At 40.1% G+C, this 26329-nt stretch overlaps 1 protein-coding gene across 1 annotated transcript; it reads right to left on the reverse strand.

Annotated features, from left to right (window-relative positions):
* Positions 1 to 9030: 9030 nt before the first annotated feature.
* On the reverse strand, positions 9031 to 25862 carry nr5a1b (nuclear receptor subfamily 5, group A, member 1b). The gene is made up of 6 exons (XM_069514257.1): positions 25585 to 25862; positions 24167 to 24308; positions 22350 to 22972; positions 16415 to 16534; positions 11049 to 11187; positions 9031 to 10325 (listed from the first exon to the last, which is right to left on the reverse strand). The coding sequence occupies exons 1-6, from the start codon at positions 25684 to 25686 to the stop codon at positions 10072 to 10074; spliced, it is 1380 nt and encodes a 459-aa protein (XP_069370358.1). The 5' UTR covers positions 25687 to 25862; the 3' UTR covers positions 9031 to 10071.
* Positions 25863 to 26329: the final 467 nt, after the last annotated feature.

Raw genomic sequence — 26329 nt, forward strand, 5'->3', positions numbered from 1 at the left:
AACTCTGGGATTTGTAGTTCTATTGCAAAGTGCATATGTATTGGCGATACGGAGTAAAGCAGTGCGAGAAACTACAGCTTCCACAATACATGTGGCAGATGAAGATCGAGTCACTTGAGGGTGCGTTCGACTTGGTCTGTGTCTGATTTTATCCGCCGACGTGATCTGCCGGCGGCTGCAGGGGTGGAGTTAAAAAAACAGACATATCGGACAGTTTTTACTTCTCGTTGCGTCAGTGAGACCAGTTACGGAAAGCCTCGTGTTTTTGAACAAAGGATATTATGAAGAAGGAAGTTGACTGAAAACTTCCTTTCAGCTGAAAGTTTAAACTGTTGTGTATAGTGACCATGTATAGTGAGATCAATAGTGAGAACCTTTTTTCTTTAGTCACACATGAAATACATAACAGAATCAAAGAGAAACCAACAGTTATGTACTGCAGTGGTTATATGTTAAGTGACTATTATATGTTCAAAATCATATATGTATATATAATTACATATAAAATATAAAGTTTTAATTCTGAGGTAAGACGTGGATATTGTTCCTTTGCTGGACATTTTTCTTGTACAAAAAGAGGCTTTGGCTTTTGACACCTTATATTTATGGATAAAAATCCATCTGACCAGGTCACATGACCATAAACCATTGCAAAATCATATATAATATTCAACCACTGGCAGTGTATCTGTTGGTTTTTGTTTTGTTATTTCATATGTGCCTTATTTTTTTATTCTAATGTGATCACAGTTTTTACCCATTGCTTACACACATGGTGTGGAATTTGTCTAATTTTTTGTCGTAACTCGAAACACATGCCAAATATTAATTAATATTAATAATTCGTCGAACGGCATGATAGAGGCTTAGCGTAAAACTTCAACAAGTCACCATGACACACGAAAATGCTGTAACTTCCGTGTACATTGTTCAATCTCACTCAAATTACATTTGTGTAACAACAGCACCCCCCCTTGAAAACATTCATATGGATTTAAGAAATGGGCGTGGCAAAATAGTTGAATAGTGCCCCCCTAAAATACAGCCCCAGCACCACAATTGACCCATATGTACATAAATAGGGAGGGAAATGTGTTCAAACAAAAAAATACCTTGCATCAATATGCTAGACCAAACAGGAGGTCGGCCATTTTGAATTAAGTGGCCATTTTTTACCATTTACATGTGGTGTATTAGAACAAACTCCTCTTAGAGCTGTCATCAGACCAACATTAAACTTGATGAGTGTCATCTCAACAACATGGAAACTACCTCAATTTTTTGGTATGCCTCACACGGTCTGACCGTGGCATGGCGTCAAATTTTGATGATTCGCCAAAAAAGAGGGATTTATTATAACTCCTCTTTGCATTGTCTAATCAGCCTTAAAGCCCATCCACACAATCACACTCCTGCCCTATACAGATCCATATGTCAATATCGACTCAGCGTCAGAGCGTCACCCGTTGGTGACAGGAAGTGACATGTTTTATACTTTGATGCACTGCTGCTCGCTGCTTTACAATATACAGCTCAATTGAGTTCAGAAAAGCTTTAAGAACATGGTCAGAATTGGGACATTTCCTCAAACCATGTAAACATTGAAGCGCGGTGAAGGTTAATACTTTGCCAAAGGGGCCAAAGTTGTCATAACTCCACTGCACATTGTTCAATCTGCACCAAAATTTAAACCAATGAGCACAGTCTTGGCCTGAACAGCTGCATATGTGTCAAAACTATGACAGGGTCATAGTACCACCTACTGAACAGTGTGAAAATTACGTTGTTTTTGACTCCATTGTACATTGTCTAATCAGCACCAAAATTTTAACCAATGTTCACAGTCCCACCTTCTGATCAGTGGGAAAATGTACTTGTTTTAAACTCCACTGTTGAATGTCCAATTGGCACCAAAATTAAAACCTAAGGTAACATTCCCCGGCCTGAACAACTCCTTATGTCAATATTAATTCTGAGTTTGCATATGATCGCTGCCTGCGGGTGCATTTGCTTTACTTCAGAGCAACCCGTGTGAGCGGTTACTCTTTAACCTGGTTTCATCCACTCCCGCCCTCCACAGCTTTATTATATGGACTTCCACTTGCTTTCTATGACTTTTTGGAATAAAAGGACAGGAGAAGTCCATATAGTAAAGGTGCTTTACAAACCCCAACAACATCACAAAAGTGGTGGTTTCTGGCCAACTTAGGGTTGAGTCTGAGTAAGATAATCAGCTCCCTTACACACATGCTGGGGTCCTTCATTTAAGGAGCCTGGTTGAGCTGTGCCCTTTGGAAACATCGTTTCTGTTTTGTGAATGAACCTGTGCAACAAATAGTGATATTGTGAATTGACTGAAACTGTTGTGAATTGCTTAGACACTGATTTACAGAGCTCTGATGACAAAAATGAAAAGGAAGAAAAAATGTATGGCAGTTCTATCTGACTCCATTTGCTGTGTTCCAACACCTGCACAAGGCTGATACAGAGACAGTAGCAGAGAAGGAGGGATAAGAAAGTGCAGGAATTAAATAGTTTGGTCTGCGTCTTTTCGCTGTGTATATCACCTGCTAAAGTCTTATGCAGAGACAATGGCAGAGAAAAGAGTGATAGGCGTTTTTCTTCTATATCATTGCAATGGGATCCAAAAGCTCAAAATCAGCAAAGCAACAGGAATTTGACAGACCTAAAACTACAAAACATCTGAAAAAGAAAGGCTTGTGACTAAGAAAAAGGATCTTCTAATTCAAACTGGCACTCCTACTGTTACTGTTGTTAAACAAGCAGGTGAATACTTGATACCTTTAACCTATGAGTGAAATTAGTGGACTGATAAATGGTTGTATTTATATAGCGCTTTTCTAGTCTTGAAGACCACTCAAAGCGCTTTACACTACAGTTTGCCATTCACCCATTCACACACACATTCATACAGTGCATCTAGAGTAGCACTTTTTTATTGTTGTTCTATGGGGCAATTTGGGGTTCAGCATCCAAGGGCACTTTGGCATTCAGATGGGAAGACTGGGAATCAAACTTCCGACCTTCTGGGACCTTCTGGTTGGACGACCGCTCTACCCCTCAGCCACAGCTACCCACAATGATGGTGAATGGCCAGTTAGTGGGTCATTTGCCCCTATGCAGTTTAAAAGTATGGCTGATATAGTTAAGTAAGGCAAGGAAATTCAAATTGGGATAATCAATTTTTGTGTGCATGTCTCTCAAAATGAGAAGAAATTGGATCGCAGATGTGTACTTCAAAATCTTCCAAACAACTGGACTCCTCTAAGCCAGGGGAGGAAGCATAAGAGATTAAAGGCGCAAGGTCACAAAAGCGGGACAAAGCCTTATGCTCTCAAATTAGCTCCAAACATTAATGCAAACCCATTCCCATTATTTGCACATGCACGGACACTGAAAAGCTCCAAAATGGCAGCGTTAAAAGCCTAATATCCAGCACCAAAAAAAAAGACTGTGCCGTGTGCCATACATCGGCAGATAAACACTCTCATTCCAATGTGGACAAATTACTCACTCAGCTACCTTGATTGGCATTCTACTATGCTACTTTGCAGATGCACACAGGCCAGTACACTAAAGACCTGTAAAACGTAATGATAGTAAAAGGTCTCTTATGGAGTATGCTGCTGTGCTGGACAATGATCCAAATGCAGGCAGAGGAGAAGCAGGGGGACTACTGCTTGAGCACACACGCTCCATGACAGCTGCAGAGAGAAAAAGAATAAAAGGAGGTAAAGTAAAAGAGGAACCAGATGATAAAGATGAAGAAAAAACAGAGGCTAAAATAGTAAGACCTAAACAGAGAAAACTAAATGGAGCAACAGCTAGAGCACCTATTGATCAATCTCATAAAATAATGGAAGTGTTGCCATTCTGTCAGTGTATGGTGATGGGATGCATCAAATTAGGGCAGCAGACATGTTATATGCAGTTATCGCAATGTTTTAATAAGTATGTCCACTCTGCTTTTATACAACCCTCTCTTGATGCTCTTGTTCTGAGAGTAAACATATCTTCTCAATAAACAATGCCACTGAAATAACATGCTTGTAAATATAACATTACTGTAAGTTAACAGGTTATGTTCACCCTGAACAGTTACAAACGCTAACAACACAACATTCAAGTTATCTTGAAGCCTAAACAAACGACTGAAACATATATATCCTGCCTTTGCAACAACAGCAAAAATATATTTTTTACAATGTTTTTATAAATATCATTCGCACCTTTAATGCAGTTAAAAAAGTGTTTTAATAGATACGTCTGCTCAGCTTTCTACAACCTCTTGTTGAGAGAGTCAACAAGTCGGCACCAAGACTGGACATACAATCCCACTAGTGAGGTTTTTGGTATTAAATACATTAAAATCAACAGTTGATTGGTGGGCGTTTTACCAGTGATCTACTAAAAATAATTGCGTGTGCTAAATTAAAGCATTTGCATCAACTCCTCCAAATATTTTGGGCACTCGGGTAGAAACACAGGAAATTGCATTTTCATTAAGGCAAACGTACTAAATGAACATTGCACAGTATTTTGCACGCAATCCTTAGTGCACACCATTAGTAGATCTTGCATGTTTTTGCAGGTGAAATCAATTTAGCACACTTTTTTACACGTGCAAAGCTTGAGTAGAGGTTGAGAGTGTGAGTGAGAGTGTTTGCAGTCTATAATTTTAACAGTCCATGAGCTTTATCACAGCTATATTCTCTAGTGGACACCATTCTCTGTGTGAAACTGGGCTGACCAGATTTATCATATTTTAGGGTCTGGGTTTTTTTCTTCTCCCATTTGGGATTTCCTGCTCTGTGTCCAGGATCCTCCATCATTTCATTGTCAGAGTCCACACCTTCTTCTTGATATCCAATGTCATACTTGTCCTCTGTATCATCCAGCTCTCCCACACCAGCTATTAGGTCCTCATCCCGTTCCTCAGCAGCCCCATGGAGCAAGTGGAGTCCATCTGAAACATAATCTTTCTGTGCTGTCAGACTCAATGCTGATCCTGCCGTTCTGTCAGTAACCAACAGAGTACTCCTGTTGGAAAACCCTCATCTGATTCCTCATTAGTGTCTGTCTCTATTTGATTTTATTACTCTACTCCATACTCCCCTGACTGACAGTTTCAAACCAAAGGACAAAAGAAAAACCTGTCTGGCTAAACTAAACTAAACTTTCAATTCAATTAAATTTTATTTGCATAGCACCGCATCATAATATAATATACATTATTTCTGTCCGCAAGTCCTGACATTCATATTCGACTCGAAACAAGGTAATTAACATCGTGTTTTAAGTCTAAATGTCCGCTAATAACTTCAGACAAAGTGCAATAAGGGACCACTGGACATGCTAACGTCTGCTACCTCAGCCACTTCTGGTGGACTTTTAGGCTGAAAACCTAAATGACACCGTTTCGAATCAATTTATGGGCGAACTATTCCTTTAATTCAACTGAAAGACAAAGCCCGTACAAGTAGGTGTATTCAGGAGACAAAGAGCATCACAAGACAAACATATGTATTCATGTCTGCAGCTGTTGTTTAGGATATGGGGGCAGGTTCCATCAATTAACCTCTCTTTGCAATTTATGCTTTCTTAGATTAAACAGTTTGTTGGCATTTTCAAATGTGGCAGCTGGTTAATATAGGGTGCTTGGACACCACCCCCTCTATCATCCTGAGACAAAAAGCCTGGAAAAATTACTATATAAATAATAATATAATTTAATTCGATTATTTACTCATACAATGCTCCTGGTAAACTGTAAGCACCTGTGAGCATTCAATAATAAGTTGTTAGCAAATTGCATGTGGTTAATAAATACTTATACTTGCTGGTGTGAATGGGGGTCCTTAAACTGCAGCAAATCCAGTAATTTCTTTACAAAAACACCCCAACAAGAAAAAAATGTGATAAAGGAGCTTGGTCTGGCCGACCTGATTTACAGATTCATCACCTGGTGTCTAGGACGAGTTTACAGTGTTCTGTAAAATACAGTGAACAGTGTTGCTTTTATTTATTGAAACAATAGATATGACATAATAATGGCTTGGTCAAAACACACATTAGGTGGATATGCAGGTACACTAACAATACCAAGTTAGTATATTTCAGTAACATACCCATAATAATAGTATATAATCAAAGTTTCATAAGAATACTCACATTTTATTTAACCATATTAATTTAAGTAAAGTATTTTTTATAGAAAACTGATAAATCACATTCTGCCCAATCCCAACTGTGCCTGTAACACTTTGCATTTAATCATGCTGCCATGTATTGTCCTTGAACAGGACAGATGTCAGCTTGTTGCCAGCTGGATTTCAAGGTCAGGTAGGAAATGGGCTCCAGTGAGGTGGACAAGATCAGATAGGGCACCTCCACACCACACGATGGGTGCATTATGTTGATTAAGCCTTTTACTAAAGCAGAGAGGGCAAAAAAGGTGACTGAGAGTGTAATCGTTGGGATCTCAGTGACTTATAACAAAGGTTTAATGTGCTCTGACTTTAACCTGCTGGAAGTGTGCTTTCCCATTAACCACTGTCTTCATGCCCCATTTTAGACTGTGCAGGATGAGTCACCAAATAATTAAAACCATTGAGCAGGAAGAAAAAAGATACAGATGTTTATGTAAATATACTATAAAATAGTTTTTATAATAAGAGCTAAATGAACATGACATGCAATACCACAACTGTGACTATTTCACTGTGCACACCCATAGTCTCTCTCTCTCTTTTTCTCTCTCAGGACAACAACTTTACCATTATCACTATCATTAATTACAATATCTCAGTAATTAATTATTATATGAATTGTGCATGTTATCAATAATAATTATGGTCTTTACACTGTTGTTTACATTTTAACTAGTCAGATCTGATATCTGATGGTGCTCAATTTTTCCCAGTCCCCCCCCCCCCTCCTCCTCCCCCTCCCCACTATCATTCTCTCCCCTCTTTTTCACCCATCACCCCTCTTCGTCCCCTTTTTTCTTTGCTCACCCCACCCAGTCGAGGCAGATGACCGCCCACATCGAGTCTGGTTCTAGAGGTTTCTCTCTGTTAATGAGGGAGTTTTTCCTGCACAGTCTCCAAAGTGCTGCTCATTGTGGGAACTGTTGGGTTTCTCTATATTTAATACGATTTTAAGGTCCTGACCTTCTATGTAAAGTGCCTTGAGATAATGTATATTAAGATTTGGCGCTATACAAATAAAATTGAACAGAGAGAAGTGGAGAAGTGCTCAGTGCATGATGGGAGTTCCCCCAGCAGTCTAGATCTATAGCAGCATAACTAAGGGATGGTTCAGGACTCACCTGATCCAGAACTAACTCAAAAAGGAAAGTTTTAAGTTTAACTTTCAATGCTGAGATGGTGTCTGCCTCCTGAACCCAGAGTGGGAGCTGGTTCCACAGGAGAGGAGCCTGGTAGCTGAAGGCTCTACCTCCTGTTACTCTTACAGACTCTTGGAACCACAAGAGAGCCTGTGTTTTGGGAACCAAGTGATCTATTGAAGGGGCTTGATTGTTAAGGGCTTTAAATGTGAGGAGCAGGATCTTGAATTCTATTCTGAATTTTAAAGGGAGCCAATGTAGAGAAGCTAAGACAGGAGTAATATGATCTCTCCTTCTAGTTCCTGTCAGCACTCGTGCTGCAGCATTTTGGACCAACTGGAGAGTTTTTACAGACTTCCTGGGACATCCTGATAATAAAGAATTACAGTAATCTAGTCTAGAGGTAACAAATGCGTGGACTAGTTTTTCAGCATCCTTATATATTGCGCAGGTGGAAGAAAGCTGTCCTAGAGATTTGTTTTATGTGTTGGTCAAATGACATGTCCTGGTCAAACATAACTCCAAGGTTGAAATATTATTACATTTTCATATGTCAGAAGAAGATCAAGAGTGTGATTTAAACAGTGAGTTGGTTTATTCGCATGTTGAGTGAAACCAATCGAGTTGAATGCTGAACTAAGGCTGTCGTTGGCAACATCTACATGATTGTTGAAATCACCTACTATAATGATTTTATCTGTCCTAAGAACTAGTTCAGAGAATTCAGATAAAAATGGGGCAGGCAGACGATATATGATAACTAGATTAATTGGTTTATGTGATTTTAAATTTTGGATGGATGAGGCTGATAATCAGATTTTCAAAGGATTTATAACTTTCTTTCGGTCGAGGGTTGATAGACAAGTCAGATTTAGCGAGTTCATAGCAGACTCCATTTTCCCCACCATCGATAAGGAAATCCTTGCTAAAATGGTGGACTTCAGTATCTCGTACTCATTTCATTTTCATGAAAGAAACACTGCAAAAATGTTTCGATAAAAAAATACAGCAACTTACTTTATTGAAATCATTATAAAAAAGGTCTTGAACTTTGAAATCAATATTATTATAAATAATAAATATTCTTTGGCATTGTGTTGCAGGCATGATTAAAACCAATTAAAAAAGATCTTATTCACCTGCAGTGCCAATTGGCAAATGTTTGCAAATTAACGTATTTTAGTTAGTTTACGTTTCATTTGCATATCAATGTGGCGATTGAGATGACATTATTAGATACAAATTTGACTGTATCCACCTCTAGTGTCTCCCCTTAAGGACAGTATATTAGCCTGTATGCTCTAACTTATTATATTAGCTAGTAGCTCATGCATGTACATTAGCAAGACACAAGTTAACTTTATTTGTTTTTGTCTTTTGGCTAATTAGCTGTAAACCTGAGGCACTGGCAAATTAGTCCTTTGTTTATCACCACTCAGCTCCAACTCCTGACATCAGTGGATAAGGTCATTTGAACAAAAAGAAAGTGATAAAGTATGGTAGAATTTTACAACTTTACAAAGAAAATGTATCACACCTGAAGCATGGCAGGCTGTAATATGGTTACCAGTTGTGTGTGTGCATAGCCTGTGGTGGAAATTCATGAGAAGTTAAATAATATAGAGTGGTGAGACAAACTTGTCTTTATAAGTTTTATTTAAAGTAACACTAAGAGTTGCAGAGAAAATCTTAATTCAGCTGGACAGTGTTTATACACACAGGTGTGTTCAGAAGCTCTGACCAAGAACATCACAAGATGACACATATTTATACCTAGATGCAGTTGTTAGTTTCTTGTGTCCCTAAAAGTTCAGGTTTCATCAATCAATCCCTTGATGTTAGTAACGACAGCTTTCTGAAATGGGAGCAGGAAATTAAATCAGACATTGGGGATAAACACATAAGTCACTGAAACCGCACAAAGTACATAAAATCACATCTCCCTCATTATGTAAGGTGATGATAAGGTAATGGTGAATACAAGTAAAACAAAGATACAATTGTTTATCAAATTTGTCACAACATAGACAACCTGTGGTATTGATTGCAGTAGGTTTACTACACCTCTGGTCTTAATCTGGCTCTTAAGTGGATTTGTGGCCTGTTGGATCACCTTCATTTGTACCCAGCTAACTCAAGATGATCAATTGAAACAATAAGAATAGTAGAAGGGAGGGAGTCATCCTGCAGAGTCATTGTATCTGGTTTTAGATATCTTGGCTAACTGAGGCCTGAAGCCAGGCCAGGAATGTCTCACTGTGACATACATCCAGTCTACTCAGCGTTTGTCTCACTGTAAAATACATCTAGTCCACTCAGCCTCTGTATCACTGTAAAATACATCCAGTCTACTCAGAAGGAAAATAAAATGCTTCAGTTAAGTACATGTAAAGGGAAATTTGTGATTTTCAAAAGTACTCCAAAATGTGTAAAAACACAAAAAAAAAACTATTTCTAGTAGTAATGGGAGTAAATATGACTTTTCCACCTTTTTATATTCATGTGATTGTCAGATTGCTCCCTTAATCATAAGACACATTTTTTGTTTTTATAACCAATTTTCTATTTATGTACTTTATATTATTTTTATTGTATTGTATATATACTTACTAATATTCTGTCACTCAGCACTTAAAATGTAAAGGATAATTCATTGTATAAGACATTCATCACAACTTAGTAGCAACATGTGCAGACAGTCTTCATGCCAAGCTGTGCCTCACACGGAGCATCTCAGTGAGCAGGTTGTTGCAGGGCACTTCACCAATAAGGTGTCTGCAGTACAGGTAATCTTCAGCAAGAATGCTGAGAGCACGTAACTCTGAGAGACACAGTAGCAGATTAGTAAAGCGTCCAAGGTGCTGAGAAGAGGTGCACAGGGTATATTCCAGGAGGGCTCCTTCAGTCTGCTCCTGCACACTCTCTATGAGCTGATGTTCTTCAAGTTCTTTAACATCTGGTTAATGAGGAAAAAGGAAACCAGGAACCAATTAATATACCATACATAGAGTAAAACATCACCCCTTGTGTGATCAACTGGAGAATTGTAGAAGCACATTAGTTATTTTGTACATTCTTGACCCAATATTACATTTACCATTTATAGTAATATATTTCAGCTCTTTAGACAGAACCTTTTTGGCCACACAGTTCCAGGATTTAAAGAGCAGTTCAATTTATGACCTCTACATATTAGGTAAATTAGATAGAAAAGAAAACAATGGCAATGTTTCAGATATGTATGAATGTAATGATTTTATCTAAAAGATACATGCCAAGGTGGAAGCTAGATGATCTGCTGATTGTCCTTTTGTTGAATGTTTTATTTTCATAACTAGGCTAAAATAAATGGTATGTTCTCATTGCTCTACACAATCACTACAAATTACACCTTGACAATTCCTGGGCCAATGAAATGTACAACCCAAAGAGCAGGAATTTTTGAACCCATTAACAGTGATTGATAACCTATAACTAGACTTTGATTGCTTTGGACCAAATTCAATTACAGTCCCTGACATAGTTCCTGTGGCCCTGGAGAAGTTAATTTGGAAACTGGCTTTAATTGTGAAGTTGTCTGCATTATTAGACATTAAAAGGAATTTTGGTTAAAAGTACAATTTACCAATTCAAGTGATCATGTTTGTGTGGAACACAAAAAGTAAAATCTGTTACTAACCAGGGTTAAAGAGGATGAGAAACTTGATACAGGCAAACTCTTGGCGGTCCACCTTTAGGATATGGAGCTTCTCAATCAGCTCTTGTCCACTCTGGAGCAGGTTGGCTAAGGTAGGAGATGCTGTGTCTGACAGCTGCACCTGAAACAACGAATACACATTTTGAGTACCTTATTGAAGTATTATCCTTTAAGTTAAAAATAAAATGAATGTTTGGACTTAATATTAGTTGTTAAGGCTTTAGCCACAAGCTTGGACTCCATCTCTTCACAAGTTTTATTAATATGTTTTTTATATATACTAAATACTAAAGTTTCTCTCGGTTACATCATCTGTCAGCTGCTGGCTGAACTTTTAAAATCTGTGTCAGGCTCCACCCATTCTGTCTCTCAAATTGCATACAGGACTAGTAGCATTGCAAATCATAGGTGATGTTTGACACTTAAATTGTTTAATACATAGGACACAAGGGTTGCAGTGATTTATGGGACATCCACACAGGGTTGGGAGGTGGTGACTTTACTTAGTACTGGCCACAACTAGACATTTCTGCTCAAGAGGAAGTAAAGATTGACCAATCTTAAGACCAATCTTAACATTCTACAGTCATTCTCTGATCAAGTGTTAGTTTTTTTGGTTTTGTTGTATGTTTTGTTTGCTCTTTCTTCCTTCCACTTCTGTTTCTTTGTCTCCTGCAGGACATGTGTGTGGCAGAGGTTGAAAAAACAGAAAAGGCCTCCATACTGCTTCTGTGGTGTCATCCAAGTGTCCGCAAACCCCAACATTCAAATTCAAGGAGGTCATTTACACCATGTCTTTAGCCTAAATGTCCAATGATGTCTTCTGATGAGGTGCATGCAGGGAATGTTGGAAATGCTAATGTCCGGTATGTTAGCCACTTCTGGTAGACTTTTAGGCTTAAAACCCAGTGTAAATGACGCCGTCTGGAGTTAAATATGAATGTTGGGGCTTACTTCAATTGGATTCTGCTCTAACACTGTTTATCCCGAGACTATTTAGTTTTGTGGAATCAAACACTTCACCCACCCCTTCATCTGCATAGTGGTGGGTAGATAATGAGTGAATTTTTATTTCCAGGTGAACTATCCCTTTAACAAATCATTTATTTGTCCCATCCACTAACCATACAGTACAGTGAAATGCTTTTCTATGACTCTCCTTGACATAACAATAAGATAAAAAGATACAAAAAATAGTTTACTATTTTGCAGAGAAAACATAAGAAGAGGAAGGAAGGAAGATATATATACAAATGTATAATGCAGACATGAGCAAGCTGTGCAACTGCTCCCGTTGATTCAGAGAGAATGGTAGCTCCTCTCCTGCTTCGTGCTGAAGTCAACTCTTTTGTCTTGCTGACGTTGAGGTTGAGGTTGTTATTCTTACACCACTTATCTAGGCTTTTAATCTCCCCCAGATAGGCCCTCTTGTTGTTATTAGAGATCAGGCCCATCTCCACAGTGTCATCAGCAAACTTGACAATGGTGGTAGAGTTGAAAGTGGCCATGCACTCTTGAGTGTACAGTGAGTACAACAGGGGCTCAGGACACTGAGGACACTGGAGTGTTAAGGGTGAGGGAGGATGAGACATGTTTGCCCACCTGTACTGCTTGTGGTCTGCCTGCCAGGAAGTTGTGGATCCATTGGCACAGGAACAGGCTCAGTCCCAGGTCCACCATCTTGGTGGTGAGTTTTTAAGGAATTGTGTTAAACACAGAGCTGTAGTCAACAGCATTTTGACATAATTTCCCCACCTGGTGTTCAGATGACTTGGGGTTGTTTGTAGGAAGTATTCAATGGCATCATCTGTTTAATGACTGGGGCAGCATGCAAAATGTAATGGGTCCAGAGTGTCAGGTATTGAAGAGGTGAGGAAGTTAGGGCTGGGCGATATGGAAAAAAATCTTATCATGATAATTTTTTTCATATCAATATCAATATACAGTTGTGGTAGTGGGGGGTGGTTAGTGTCGGTGGCAGGAGGGAGACAGTGGGCAGGTGGCTCAGTGATTGGTGCCAGGGAGAGAGTCTGATTGTGTACAGGTGTACTGCGTTGGCTAATAACTCTCTCCCCCCTTTTATCAGCAGTAGTGTGCTGGGACAAGGGCGGTCTCTCACACACACACACAGGAGGAGAAGCTGGAGGCAACCCAGGAAGCCCAGCAAAAGAACATTAAAGTATGCATGTGTATATGTGTGTACGAAACGAATAAAGGAAGTAAACCGAAACCTGACTGAATCATCTGTGACGAGAAACCCGCTGTGGCACGAGTCCTGCTACAACAGTATATTGCAATATAAATCAAATCAGCAGCACTGCCCTGAGGCGCATTACTCTGCACAAGAGACAACAAGTGACTCTGTCTCTGACCCCTAGTTCCGATCACTTTAACCCTGATGTCCTGACTGTGCTTGTCATGTTACACCTTGTGTTGTGTAGCAGGTTTAAACATGTGTCTCATGAACTCTAGAGTGAATTAAACAACACAAAGTAAACGTCAGTCCTGTATGTGTACTAATAACTTGTTACGGGGTTCATATTTTTTATATTGACTTGTTACGGGGTTCATATTTTATATATATATATATTATTTTTTTAACGTTGAACTGAACAAATCAGTTTACATATGACAAATGTGAGTGACGTTCATTTTATAAATCTTCATCATATCAGGCCAACATGAAATGCCAAGAGCAACAGAAAATGTTTTGGGCCCTGGGACTCCTCACTCGCTCAGAGCGACACACGCATAAGATCAGAGCTCGTTCACGTGAAGCAGCTGCCAAGTGACTTTGTCGAAGATCATTGGAAAAAGTAGAACACCGAGTATCTCTGGTCACAGCTTTTCAATGATCTGCAGTTGGTTTGTACCAGGCTGGAGTTTCTGTTTCCTCCTCCACTCTGACCTGCTCTCACTTTAACTAATAAACACTCATCACTAGTTATCAGGACCTGATCAGTACGTGAAGTAACTTTTTGTGCTCAGTTCAACACGAGACGTGATCCTCACAGTCAAGACTCAGTGTTAAAATGATTGGAGAGATCCAGATTCATGATAGAACACCATTGATTAATAACTAAACACATGATCGTACGTTTGTCACCTAAATGACCCATAAATCATCATCTGTATGAACTGAACTTTGAACTAGTTATTTTTAAGTGTGAACTGTCACACTGTCCACATCTATGCAGGAGCCCAAACATTAGCTCTAGTGGTGCTGCTCCTACACTCTGTGCTGTGTGTGTCAACCTAACCTGACGGGGACTTAATTCTATTCCAGCCATATGATTTGTCTGTCCATGGATGGAATGAGTTCTATCAATGTTGTATCGACCATGTCATATATTTTTATTGAGTAAAAATTATATTGTGATAATTATGTTTATTGTTTTATCGCCCAGCCCTAGATGAAGTGTCTGACCAACCTTTCAAAGCACTTCATTACAATTGAGGTCAGGGCTACTGGACGGTAGTCATTTAGACAGACAGCAGGTGTGATTTCTTTAGTAAAGGAACAATAATAGACCTTTTGAAGCATGTGGTGATTACTGCCTGTGAGAAGGAGTGGTTGAATATCTCTGTGAACACTGGTGCTAGATGGTTGGTGCAGGCTGTGAGGAACCATCCTGGAATGCCATCTGATCCCACTGCCATCCTGGTGTTTACTCTCCTGAAAGCCTTCCTGACGTTGTGCTCCGTGATGATGAAGTCGCTGTGCTGTGGTCTTCTCCACATGCATGCTGCTATTTGTTGAGGAATTTTTGACTATTCTCGCACATTACTGTATATTCCACTATATATTATGTATATATAGTGTATAATACATTATATCTGTACAGGTGCATAGTGCCTGTCTAATTCCACAGATGCTCCCTTGTCTCTCTAAGCTGTACCCAAGGTCAGGTTAGAGATAATGGACCAACCAACAGTGCATTGTAGTACACTACTTTCATATCTAACTCAGATGCCCCAGACAGAGAGGCAACAACTTCAACTCTCACCAACTTCATTGTGGTTTAGGAATGCATATTTACAGCTAACTATCCAATAGAATGGGAATACCTGCATGTGACAGAGAGTGACAGCAATTCTAGCCATTCCTTGGTGTGCTGTTAGAATGGGTGACACAAGTACAGGAAGATATATGGGAATGCTGTGGGATAAATCTTGACAATTGCTCATGTTACTCTGTTAGTGTTTGTATATTGTTCCACCTTCTGGTCTCCTTGATGCATCAAGTCTACATTAATATCTTCTGCATGAGACATCAGCTGCTGTATGAGTTCTCCTTTCACCAGCTTCCAGAATACTTTCATAACACTATTGACACTGTTAGTGCTGAGAGCCTGCTAGCGTAGTTAGTTCTGTTAACTACAGCCTTGAAGCGAGCATAAAAGGTGTTCAGCTCATCAGTTAAGGACATATCTGCATACCGCATCTTGTATGCCGGTGTTTTAAAGTCTTATATTGTCCTCAGATCCTCCAACAGGAAGGTAGGTGGCTTGAATCCCATCCAATGACGAAGAGTCCTTTGGCAAGATACTAAACCCTGAATGGCCCCTCATAGATGTTGAATGCACTATTCGAAGTTCCTTTGGATAAAAGCGTCAGCTAAATGACATGCTTCTTGAGTAATTATGTTGGAACTGCAACTCCAGTTTCCTCCTGTAGCGCAGCCTCCCTCTCTGCACACACTGTATGATGCAGTTTTTTATTCATCCATGTTCAAAGTGGAAAGCCCCCTGTTGTAGGCAGTGGTGTGGGATCGCAGAGCATCGCAGATGTTTTTATCCACCCACGGCTTCTGGTTTGGGAATGTTCTAATTGTGGCTTTCAATCTATCAATCAATAAAATTTAATTTTAACTTCTTTTAACTTTTAAAAGTTCTTTTAACTTTTAAAACTTTTGACTTTTAACTTCCCAAATCTATTGTCCTGTCAATCAGGTGAACCAAGAAGAACTTGGCCAGATGCTATGGTCACATACTGCTGGGTTCAGCCATGTCTTGGTGAAGCAGAGGAGGTTGCCTTCACGGATGCCCCTCTGGAACTTAACCCTGCCCCTGAGGTCATCTACCTAGTTCTCCAGAGACTGGCTGTTGGCTAATGATTAAGTCGGACCTTAGACACCAAACACTGACCTGTTCCACTGTTGCAATAAACGCTTGAATGTGAGTTGTCTGACTGAACTTGGTTTAATCTATAAACTTTAAAAAAACATTGCAGATGCTGAGTTTGTTAAAGGTGGAACCATGTTGCATGAAGATGCCTGAATCCCACTTTGCCCCTTTCTTTTTTTGATGCTGTTACATATTAGATGTGACAAAAATTATAAATATTACCTCCTGCCCAGTGATCAGAAGCAAGCTGCCCTCCCTGCTGTATAGGACATGTCCAGAAATGACATCCAGGATCAACAGTTCACTCCAGCAGTTGTGCAGTAACTTCATCTGATCACACACCTTGGAACAGAAAAAGAACAAATAAAGTTTGAATACAGTGTCATCACATCTTTTAGCAGAGTAATCCTTTAAGTTAAAAATAAAATTAATGTTTGGACTTGCTATTAGTCGGTAAGGCTTTAGAGACAAGCTTAGACTCCATCTCATCGTAAGTCTTATTAATTAATTTTGTTATATACTAAAAGACAGTTCCTCTCGGTTACATCATCTGTCAGCTGCTGGCTGAACTTTTAAAATCTGTGTCAGGCTCCACCTATTCTGTCTCTCAAATTGCATCCAGGACTGCCAGCATTGCAAATCATAGGTGTTGTTTGACACTTAAATTGTTTAATACATAGGACACAAGGGTTACAGTGGTTTATGGGACATCCACTCAGGGTTGGGAGGTGCTGACTTTACTTAGTATTGGTGAAATGCAACCCGTCTTCCATTTCTGCTCAAGAAGTAACTATTGACCAATCTTAAGACCGATCTTAACATTCTTCAGTCACTCTGATCAAGTTTGAGTTAACACCCATTTTAGTCCATACTCACATATAGATTGAAAAACTGATTATTATATCTCACCATAGTTTCTGGGTAGGCAGCAAGATTAGTGTCACAATTCAATATCTGACCAAAAGTGAAATCTGGTCACAATCTTCCCTTCTGTTCCTGAGTTAAAGCATTGAATGCTGGTCATACATCTTTATATATACATACATTATTATATCTCAGTAGTTGACCTTTGACCTTTCGGATATAATATGTCATGACTTCATCATTATAATACTTCCTAGAAAAGCACAGCTGAATCATGGTGCCTCTCTGGCATACCAATTTGTGTAAATAAATCTATTTATAATAACCCCCCCATTTATATCCACTGCCTTGATGATGTATATGCAATTATGTACATACTTGTGGTACTATATGAAGATACCAGAGCCCAGAAGGAAACCCGGATATCGAATATGAAACCTGTGTACTGTCCTTGTGCTCCAAACACAGCAGTAAACCATGGTGTCCCTGGCACTCTAGTAAAACTTTGGTCACAATGCCTGCACTGCTGCATCGACAAGGCATCAAAAAGTAAACCTGACTCCCTTTCTTTAAGAGGTGGTCAGCTCCCTATGCTCACCAGACTCATGTCTGCAATAAGCCTCTGAAGACATAAACAAAGGAAAAACAAACTACATCATGTTGACTGTATGGTCATGTCAGAGATTGGGGTTGTAGGCTCTAAAATAATAACAGGTTGAAATGTCAAAACATTTTCCTGTCAGATACTTTATTATTCAGTGGTATCACTTATGTTTTACAGGCAATGACTGAAGTGCAAATGATACTACACAGCCACTACACAGTAGCATTATTCGGTAGGATGTTAACACAGAGCTGCTGTATAAACACCACTTTAATTTGAATTGGTCTTGTTGATATCATGTAGACCACCAGGGACCACCAGGGACCGGACTGAAGCTATGCAGGTTTGTAATTTACCTGCATAGCTTCAGTCTGGTCCCTTTTAAGTGTTTCTAGTCTTTGTCTGCCTCTCCATCTTCTTCCTCTCTCTTCTCCTAATCCTCTCCCTTCATCTCTGTGCAGCTCTCAGCTGCTTCAGTCTGCAAACGAAGAAAACATGTATCCTGCTAAAGCCATGTCGCTGTTATCAGACAAAACAAGTCCAATTAAATCACTTGTTTGAGTGGCACCCCTAAAAGGTTATTATTTTTCTTATTTTTCTGCTAAATTAATTGCCTTTTTGGGAGACTTAACATACTTGAAAACTCACCAAATTAGAAGGGCGCGTTTGGTGAAAATTTACGTATTTTGAATGTCCTTGGAATTTGCATCTAAAAATGGCTCAATAGCGCCCCCTACAAAATTTCAATTAGGGTCTTCCTATTCATTTACTTTCGCCAAGGGTAATGAAAATTGGCACACATGCCTCCATACTACTTGTGTGGTGTCATCCAAGTATCACGACATTCATATTCGACTCGGAACAAGGTCATGTACACCCTGTTTTAAACCTAAAAGTCCACTACTGGAAGTGGTGATGCAAGTGGATGTAGCCAAACGATGGTGTGCCCAAGAGTATGTTATGTTTTTTCTGTTGTTTTATTACGTCTGAAGATGTGGTTGCAATTTACTTCAATTGTATTTGATATGGCTGCAATGCTGTTTACACCTGAAAAGTGTTTTGTGGACTTAAACACTTCACCCATCCCTCCATCACCATAGTGGTGATTGGATAATGAGTGAATTTTCATTTTTCTGGCCCTTTAACATCTCAGAGAATCACTGTCTGACCAGATAGTCACCATGGATGGTATTAGGTTGGCCCACAGCTCCACTGTGAAGAACCAGGACATGGCATTTAACCCACACATAAACAAATCTCTAGGACAGCTTTCTTCCACCTATGCAATATTGAAAATTAAAAACATCCTTTCTCAGAAGGATGCTGAAAAACTAGTCCACGCATTTGTTACCTCTAGACTAGATTACTGCAACTCTTTATTATCAGGATGTCCCAGTAATTCTGTGTAAAGCCGCCAGTTGATTGAAGGAGAGATCATATTACTCCAGTCTTAGCTTCTCTACATTGGCTCCCTGTAAAATTCAGAATAGAATTCAAGATCCTGCTCCTCACATTTAAAGCCCTTAACAATCAAGCCCCTTCATACATCAAAGACCTGATAACACCGTTGTGATGGCGGGGTGTTGTTAGGGCACCAACTGCTGGATAACAGGGAGGAGTGGCTCAGCCAGGGGCATTGGTAGAGGCGTTGTGGGTGAAGGTGAGGTGTGTGCATGGGATGTTCACGAATACCCAGTGGTGACTCTGCTAATTTCATATAAGGGGAAAAAAACATAGAGTTGAGGCTGGGGTTAGTTCCCGTCTCACGCACCCCCTGATTTTGGGCACAGATTGCCCGGGGTTCCGGGGACAGGCGAGAGCGGCAGTGGGGGTGCGTTCACGTGTGTTAGGGAAATGTGAGTTGTGTGCTGTGCTCACCGGGGAAACGGAGCCCGAGACTGTCGAGGGGGCGGCAGGAGTAGAGGAGCTTCTCCCTTTGATTGAGGTACCGTTTGAGAGAATGGTTTCAGGGCATGGACCTCACCGGGCCATTAGACCAGAGCGCACGGGGACATCGCTTTGCGTTGGTTCTAGTGGAGTACGCAACGCGATATTCCGAGGCAGTGCCGCTGCGAACCATCTCCACGGAGAGCGTTGCGCAGGCATTGTTTCACGTCATCTCCCGCGTTAGGATTTCGAAAGAAATCCTGACTGATCAGGGCACATCTTAGATGTCACGCACACTACGCAAGCTGTACGAATTGCTGGGCGTCCATTATATCCGGACTAGTGTTTACCACCCACAGACCGACGGGCTGGTGGCACGGTTTAACAAGACACTATAGAATCGTAAGTTCATGCACGAGGATAGCCATAGGATAAATGGTTAGACCCTCTGTTGTTTGCAGTGCGGGAGGTTCCCAAGTCCTCCACAGGATTTTCTCCCTTTGAACTTTAGTTTGGCCGGAAACCTTGGGGCGTCTTGGACCTGGTAAAAGAAGACTGGAAGCCCCCTGGAATTGGGGTATTATCACGGGAGAATTTGCTCCAGACCCAGCAGCGACAGCAGCGCCTCTACAAGGGACAAAACTGAGAACATTTGATCCGGGAGATAAAGTATTACTCCCATCCTCTAGCTCCAAATTACTCACCAAGTGGCAAGGGCCCTTCATGGTCACACGACGAGTGGGGGAGGTAGACTATGAAGTGGTGCGGTCTGACAAGGGTGGAGCAACACAGGTTTACCACCTCAACCTCCTTAAAGAGTGGAGAGAGGTGGCCTCTGTGTCTCGGGCTACCACTGTGATTGAGAGAGATGAGTTGGGACCGGAGGTATCAAAACCTGATTATTCTGCCCGGGTCTGTTATGACGACCATCTCTCGCCGAGCCAGAGAGCAGAGGTTGCTTTGTTGCAGCGGGCAGTTTTTTCGGAGCTGACCAGCCCCCTGACCGGCCTGTCTCGAAAGGGTGCCTCAGATCCGGTCCAGTGGAGGGAGCAGTGTCAGCTGGCATTTGAGCGGGTTAAGCTAGCCCTCTGTGTTAAGCCACTGCTGTATTCTCCTAACTTTTCTCTCCCTTTTGTCCTGCAGATGGACACCTTGAACAGTGGGCTGGGGGCTGTTTTGTCCCAGGAGGTGGAGGGGACGACCGCCCTGTACTGTACAATAGCAGGAAGCTGGCTAAGAGTGAGCGGAACTACAGTACGGTGCAAAAGGAGTGCCTCGCCATTCGGTGGGCGGTCAGGGCCCTCCGCTATTACCTCTTTTACCCTCTGGTCGGACCATGCCCTGCTCCTGTGGCTCCACCGCATGAAGGATGCTAACGCGTGGATCACTCGCTGGTATCTGGCTTTGCAGCCGTTCAACTTCCAGGTGATCCACAGGCTGGGTACCCGGATTGACTTCCTCTCCCGCTTGGCAGAGGGGGGGGGGGTAGGCTTGCGGCCGCGGGATCCCGGCCTGAGTCGGGCGGTGGGGATATGTGACGCCGGGGTGTGGTTAGGGCACCAACTGCTGGACAACAGGGAGGAGTGGCTCAGCCGGTGATCAGACAGCTGTGCAGAATCGAGTCATCAGGCAATCAATAAGAGCACGCTGGTAACCTGGTTCTGTTCTCTTGCAGTAGGCTGGGTTCCTGACACTGGAGCAGCCGGTGGACGTGTGTGGCATCCTGAAATAAAGACTGTTGTGGAAACGCCATTCTCTCCTCCCTTGTTTACCCGGAGTGGGCCGAGTATTCCCACAACCCCATTATCCAAATAGATTACTTCGTTCATAAAACACAGGCTCTCTTGTGGTTTCAAGAATCTGTAAGAGTAGAACAGGAGGTAGAGCATTCAGCTACCAGGCTCCTCTCCTGTGGAACCAGCTCCCACTCTGGGTTTGGGAGGCAGACACCATCTCTGCATTTAAAGTTAAACTTAAAACGTTCCTTTTTGATTAAGCCTATAGTTAGTTCTGGATCAGGTGAGCTTTCTGTCTCTCTGCCCCCACATTTATTTATTTTATATGTAACTAACTTTGTATTTTTTCCACTCCATCATATCTCTCTATTTCTTTCTTCCTCTCTGCATGTATCTCTGCAGGATTCAGAAAACAACTATTATTATTATTATTATTATATGAACTGTTGCTGCTATCATTACTAACATCTATAATTATCACCCTTATTGTTTTCATTATAACAACCAGTCTGCCAAAGCTTAAATATGATGGTTACACAACTGTTGCTGGTCTCCCTCCTCCCTGGACACAACCCATTTACACTTACCCCCGTATTTCGGTTTGGTAGTTTGGGGCTGCTGTTGCTTTGCACTTAAGGTTTATTTACAATGTGAACAGTGTATATACAGAAATGAGGTGCCAAACAGTTCGAGTTTGTGTTTCTGCTCCTGCACATTGATTGGTGGAACAATCAAAATTGTAGCAGGGAACTTGCAGAAAATGGCAACATTCAATTAAGTTAAAATATGTAACATAAAGTAAAAATATCCATAAATTCATACAGAAATTCAGTGCACTTTCCACCACTGGTAAATTAGATGTGGCACTGTTAAATAAAGAAAATCAAAGTATACCACAGTCCCACCAAGTCTATGGTGGACCAACAGAAATACTATTAACCATACATATGAATCTATTTGCTTGAAAGGAAAAGTAAAGCAGAATAATGTGGACTGAACGAAAAGTGTTTTTAAATTACCTTTGTGTTTATGTATATAAATACAGAGACACAAGGTAGGACCTTACCTTGAGATGTTTAAAGAAGATGGATTTGCGAGCCCACTCCACAATAGAGACCACCATCTGGTCAGCCATGAGGCACATCAGGGTGAAAGTACTAGGGTTCCTGTGTTTCCTCCAGCTAACCATCTCCTGCTGGAGAGAAGTAGTGACCTTTTTCTGGAGTTGTTGCTGATCCAGATCACACAGCAAAAACTCCATCACTAGCTGAGGTATCCTTGGACCTTGTGGAGAGTTTGAGTATAGATTGTCAGTGTGGATTCCTGCAGCAGAGCCCTGTGACCTTGCACAGTTCTCTGTGTGCTCTGATTTGATTGTTGAGTTCGAAAAGGAGAAGCACTGATTCTTTGTGGCAACAGGTAAGCTGGAGGGCAGAAGTGGTGGAGACTGGTAGCTGATACAGTCATTCTGGGCTTTGGTCACCAAGGCGCTGTGAAGGACTGATTCTGGTTGGAGGCCACCAGTAAAGTTAGAGACACACTGGGATTTTGAGGAGATCAGAGGTGCTCTGCTCTCACTTCTGAATCCACAAGCTTGAATCAAAGCCTTTCTCTGCTTGAGGGCACGATCTTGTTTGTATATAGGGCCAAACTTGTTTCTGCCACCTCGCATACGATCTGCACGAACAGCTGTTGAGAAAAGTTGATTTGTTTAGTGTAATTGTTTACATAAATAATTTTTAAAAAAATGTATTAGTAAATCTGTCACAATTATGTCCTCTGAACTCTTGTCATTGAAAGACTATTAAGAGACCTATCTGTTTTCTGCTGTATGGACTTTTTACATTTTGAACATTTACCTTGTTTACCTTTGTGTTCTGTATTTGGTTGTTTGCACTCTTAGTTCTTTTAATTGTTTAACGTTTTATTTTAAAGTTTAGTTTTTGGTGTGTCTCTTCTTCTGCTTAACTTCCTGTCTGTGTTATGTTTTTCACTTTTGTTATTGTCTGCACTTATTTTAATGTTTTTTCACATAGTTTGCTATTGTGAATGATATTAAATGATTTCATAACGTCTTGTTTTAGTTTTGAAAGTTTAAGAGTGAGGTAGCTGGATGCTTTGATATGGTTGTGTTAAGATTATCTTGTGAGTTATATTATGTGGTATATTAAGAAAATGTGTGTGTGTGCCTGTGTGTTTGTGTGTGTGTGTGAGTTCAGTTTGAAGACACGTGTGTAAATTCATGAGTTAAACTACACAAACAAACTTTTCTTTGGATCATTATGGAACCTTGGCAGGAGAATTTAGACTATATTGGGTCACCATGTACCTCAAATTTAGCTACTGCCATCTTATGGAACTTTACAGTTTTACTTTACTTTAACTTAATGTAGCTAGAATGTTAAATACCTTCCCTGTCTGTTTGGTGTAGTTGTTCAATGTTTAGGTTTTTCAACAAGTGACACATGAATGAAGAATATTTTTAGACGGCACAGCCCTGTCTTTGTGGTGTAGTTGTATTAACACGCATTTGAATTATCAATTACATGGGGCTAATTTTGCCTGTATAAATCAATACCCAGCATTTCTTTAATAACTCTAAATCCTAGAGTTGCTTACACACACACACACACACATATATATATATAATATATATATATATGATCCAACCCTGAACCCTAAAACTTGAAACGTTGACCAATGCTATATATTTGATCAACTGTTATCAAACAAGTTGGGGGACTTGTCAATATTCAACTCGAAACTGCATTTAAACCATGTTTTAAGCCTAAATGTCCACCTATGTCTTTCAACGAGGTGCGTACAGGGACAGCCGGACATGCTAACTGGTATATTAACTTCTATGAAAAATGTCTTCCTTACCTTCCAGTCGCATGCCAACTTGAAGACACTTTTGAAATCTGCAGAACGGACACTGTTTCCTCTGAGTTTTATCAATGCTGCACGCCTGGTTTTCTGCACAGATGTACTTCTTGTTGTTTTGGACCGTTCTTTTGAAAAAACCCTGCAAGTGTTTATGAAAAAGAAGGATCTCTTAAAGCATTCTGTAACCATGACTTTTTTTTTCATAGACACTACATTCTTACTTTTGTCACATTCTATTTTTGTGTTAGTATCTTTCATAAATTAGGTTGAACTTAAATCTGTTTTTTGTTCACAACAATTTTTTTTCATACATACAAAACATGAAACTAGGTATTTATATATTTTTCTATTCATAGCTTATCCTATACTAGGCTACTTTAAAAGTAAATATGGTTCTTCTTGTTTTTCATACTGTTTGAGTTGTGTGCACTGACACTGTGGGTAGTGTTGTGGATCCAGCCCCCAACTAATTCCAATAAAGCAAACATTTGAGCCAAAGGAAAAAAATAAATGTCGCATTCTAAGATTAAATGTAATAATAGACTGATGCAAATATAGTCAGACTTTGAAAAGCCAGAACCAAGCTGAAAAATCCTCCTAATAACAACTTGACAGGATAGAAAAAATATTAAATTAGAAAAAAGAGATTTGATTGCAGCTTCTTAACTGAAATTCTGTGTGACAACAGATCTGCCTGAACTGCATAATGCCAGGTAGGATTGTTAGATCTGGACTGATCCTCGCTCTACATCAGCGATCATTTATGGTTACAAATATTTAACGAATTCACGGCTATTGAGCCTCGTGCGTAAATGCACACAGAAACACGCTTTGGAGATGTCGACACAGCTGCTTATGAAAGCAAAAGATATTTAATAAACGTTTTACTACGAACAATAATTTAGTCAGGGCGGCCGAATGTTCATCCACTTAACGGCCAAAAGATCATTACATTTTCTGAAGTGATATATATTTATACTTTAAACGTAGAACTTATCCAGTTATTTTAACTTAAAGGTACAGTGTGTAGAATTTTGTGATATCTAGTGTTTAAATTTCTCACGATCTCCTGAAAAAGAACCTGTGGTAGCTTCAGTTGTCATAAAAACTCAAAAGGTGTTTAGTTTGTCCAGTCTGGATAAATGTAAAAAACATGGCGACCTCCATTGAATAGACCCCCTCCATGTAAATATAAAGTATTTAAATATAAAGGGCCTTTTCTGGGGTAAAGAAAACAAACAAATCATAGATGAAACGAACTAGTGGAAGCATCATGAGGATTATTCTACATTAAATTTCTGCCAATAGATCCCTTTCACCTAAATCTTACACACTGGACCTTTAAAACATAAAGTTTAAACAACTTTTTGTTTACTAATTCATCGTCCAATTGCGTCATGAAAAATATAAATTACCTTGCAGCTTTCGCAGGTCAGCAGACCGTAGTGGTATCCTGAAACTTTATCTCCACAGACTGGACAACACTCCTCTAAAGGGACAAAATGTCTAAATTCCATTCTGGAAAACTCTGAAAAAAATGCAACATAAGACTAGTGACAAAAATTTTAATAAACTTAACACGCATGCAGCAGATGAAACTAACTGTGAAAAGCAGTAAACATATTACCGCACCACCACACCGAAGAGATTTGGATATTGACCGCCTTAACTGAGCACTGGGTTCTGATTGTGATCTGAGCAACACTGGGCTCTTAAACCTTCGTAGGAGGGGCACTCTCCATGGTGCTGGGGTCTGACATAAGGGATGTACCACGGAGCAAACGTCAGGGTTAACTTTGTGTCGTCAGGTGTCAGGTTCATGATTAATGATTGACCAGATATGCTGCCTCTTAGCCAATCTCTTTTCCTATAATATGTCTATTTAAAACAGTCTAAACACAAATGCCCGCATCGCAGAGGTGGCAAAAGTACTCACATTCTTTACTTAAGTACAGATGCTTGTGTAAAAAAAGACTGGTAAAAGTAGTACTGTACTGAAGAAGCAAAAGCAAAAGTAAAAATTATTATTTTTACTTCAATTATACACATGACTCTTTTGATAAGCAAAACGAAAAAAGTTGTAGGCAAACAAAATAGGATAGTTTTCCTCTTCTGTTAACAACCTGCACAGAGCTGGTACAGAGAAAAAAATCACTGGAC

The sequence above is a fragment of the Paralichthys olivaceus genome, chromosome 18 (assembly GCF_024713975.1).
Source record: "Paralichthys olivaceus isolate ysfri-2021 chromosome 18, ASM2471397v2, whole genome shotgun sequence".
In the NCBI taxonomy this organism is placed as follows: domain Eukaryota; kingdom Metazoa; phylum Chordata; class Actinopteri; order Pleuronectiformes; family Paralichthyidae; genus Paralichthys; species Paralichthys olivaceus.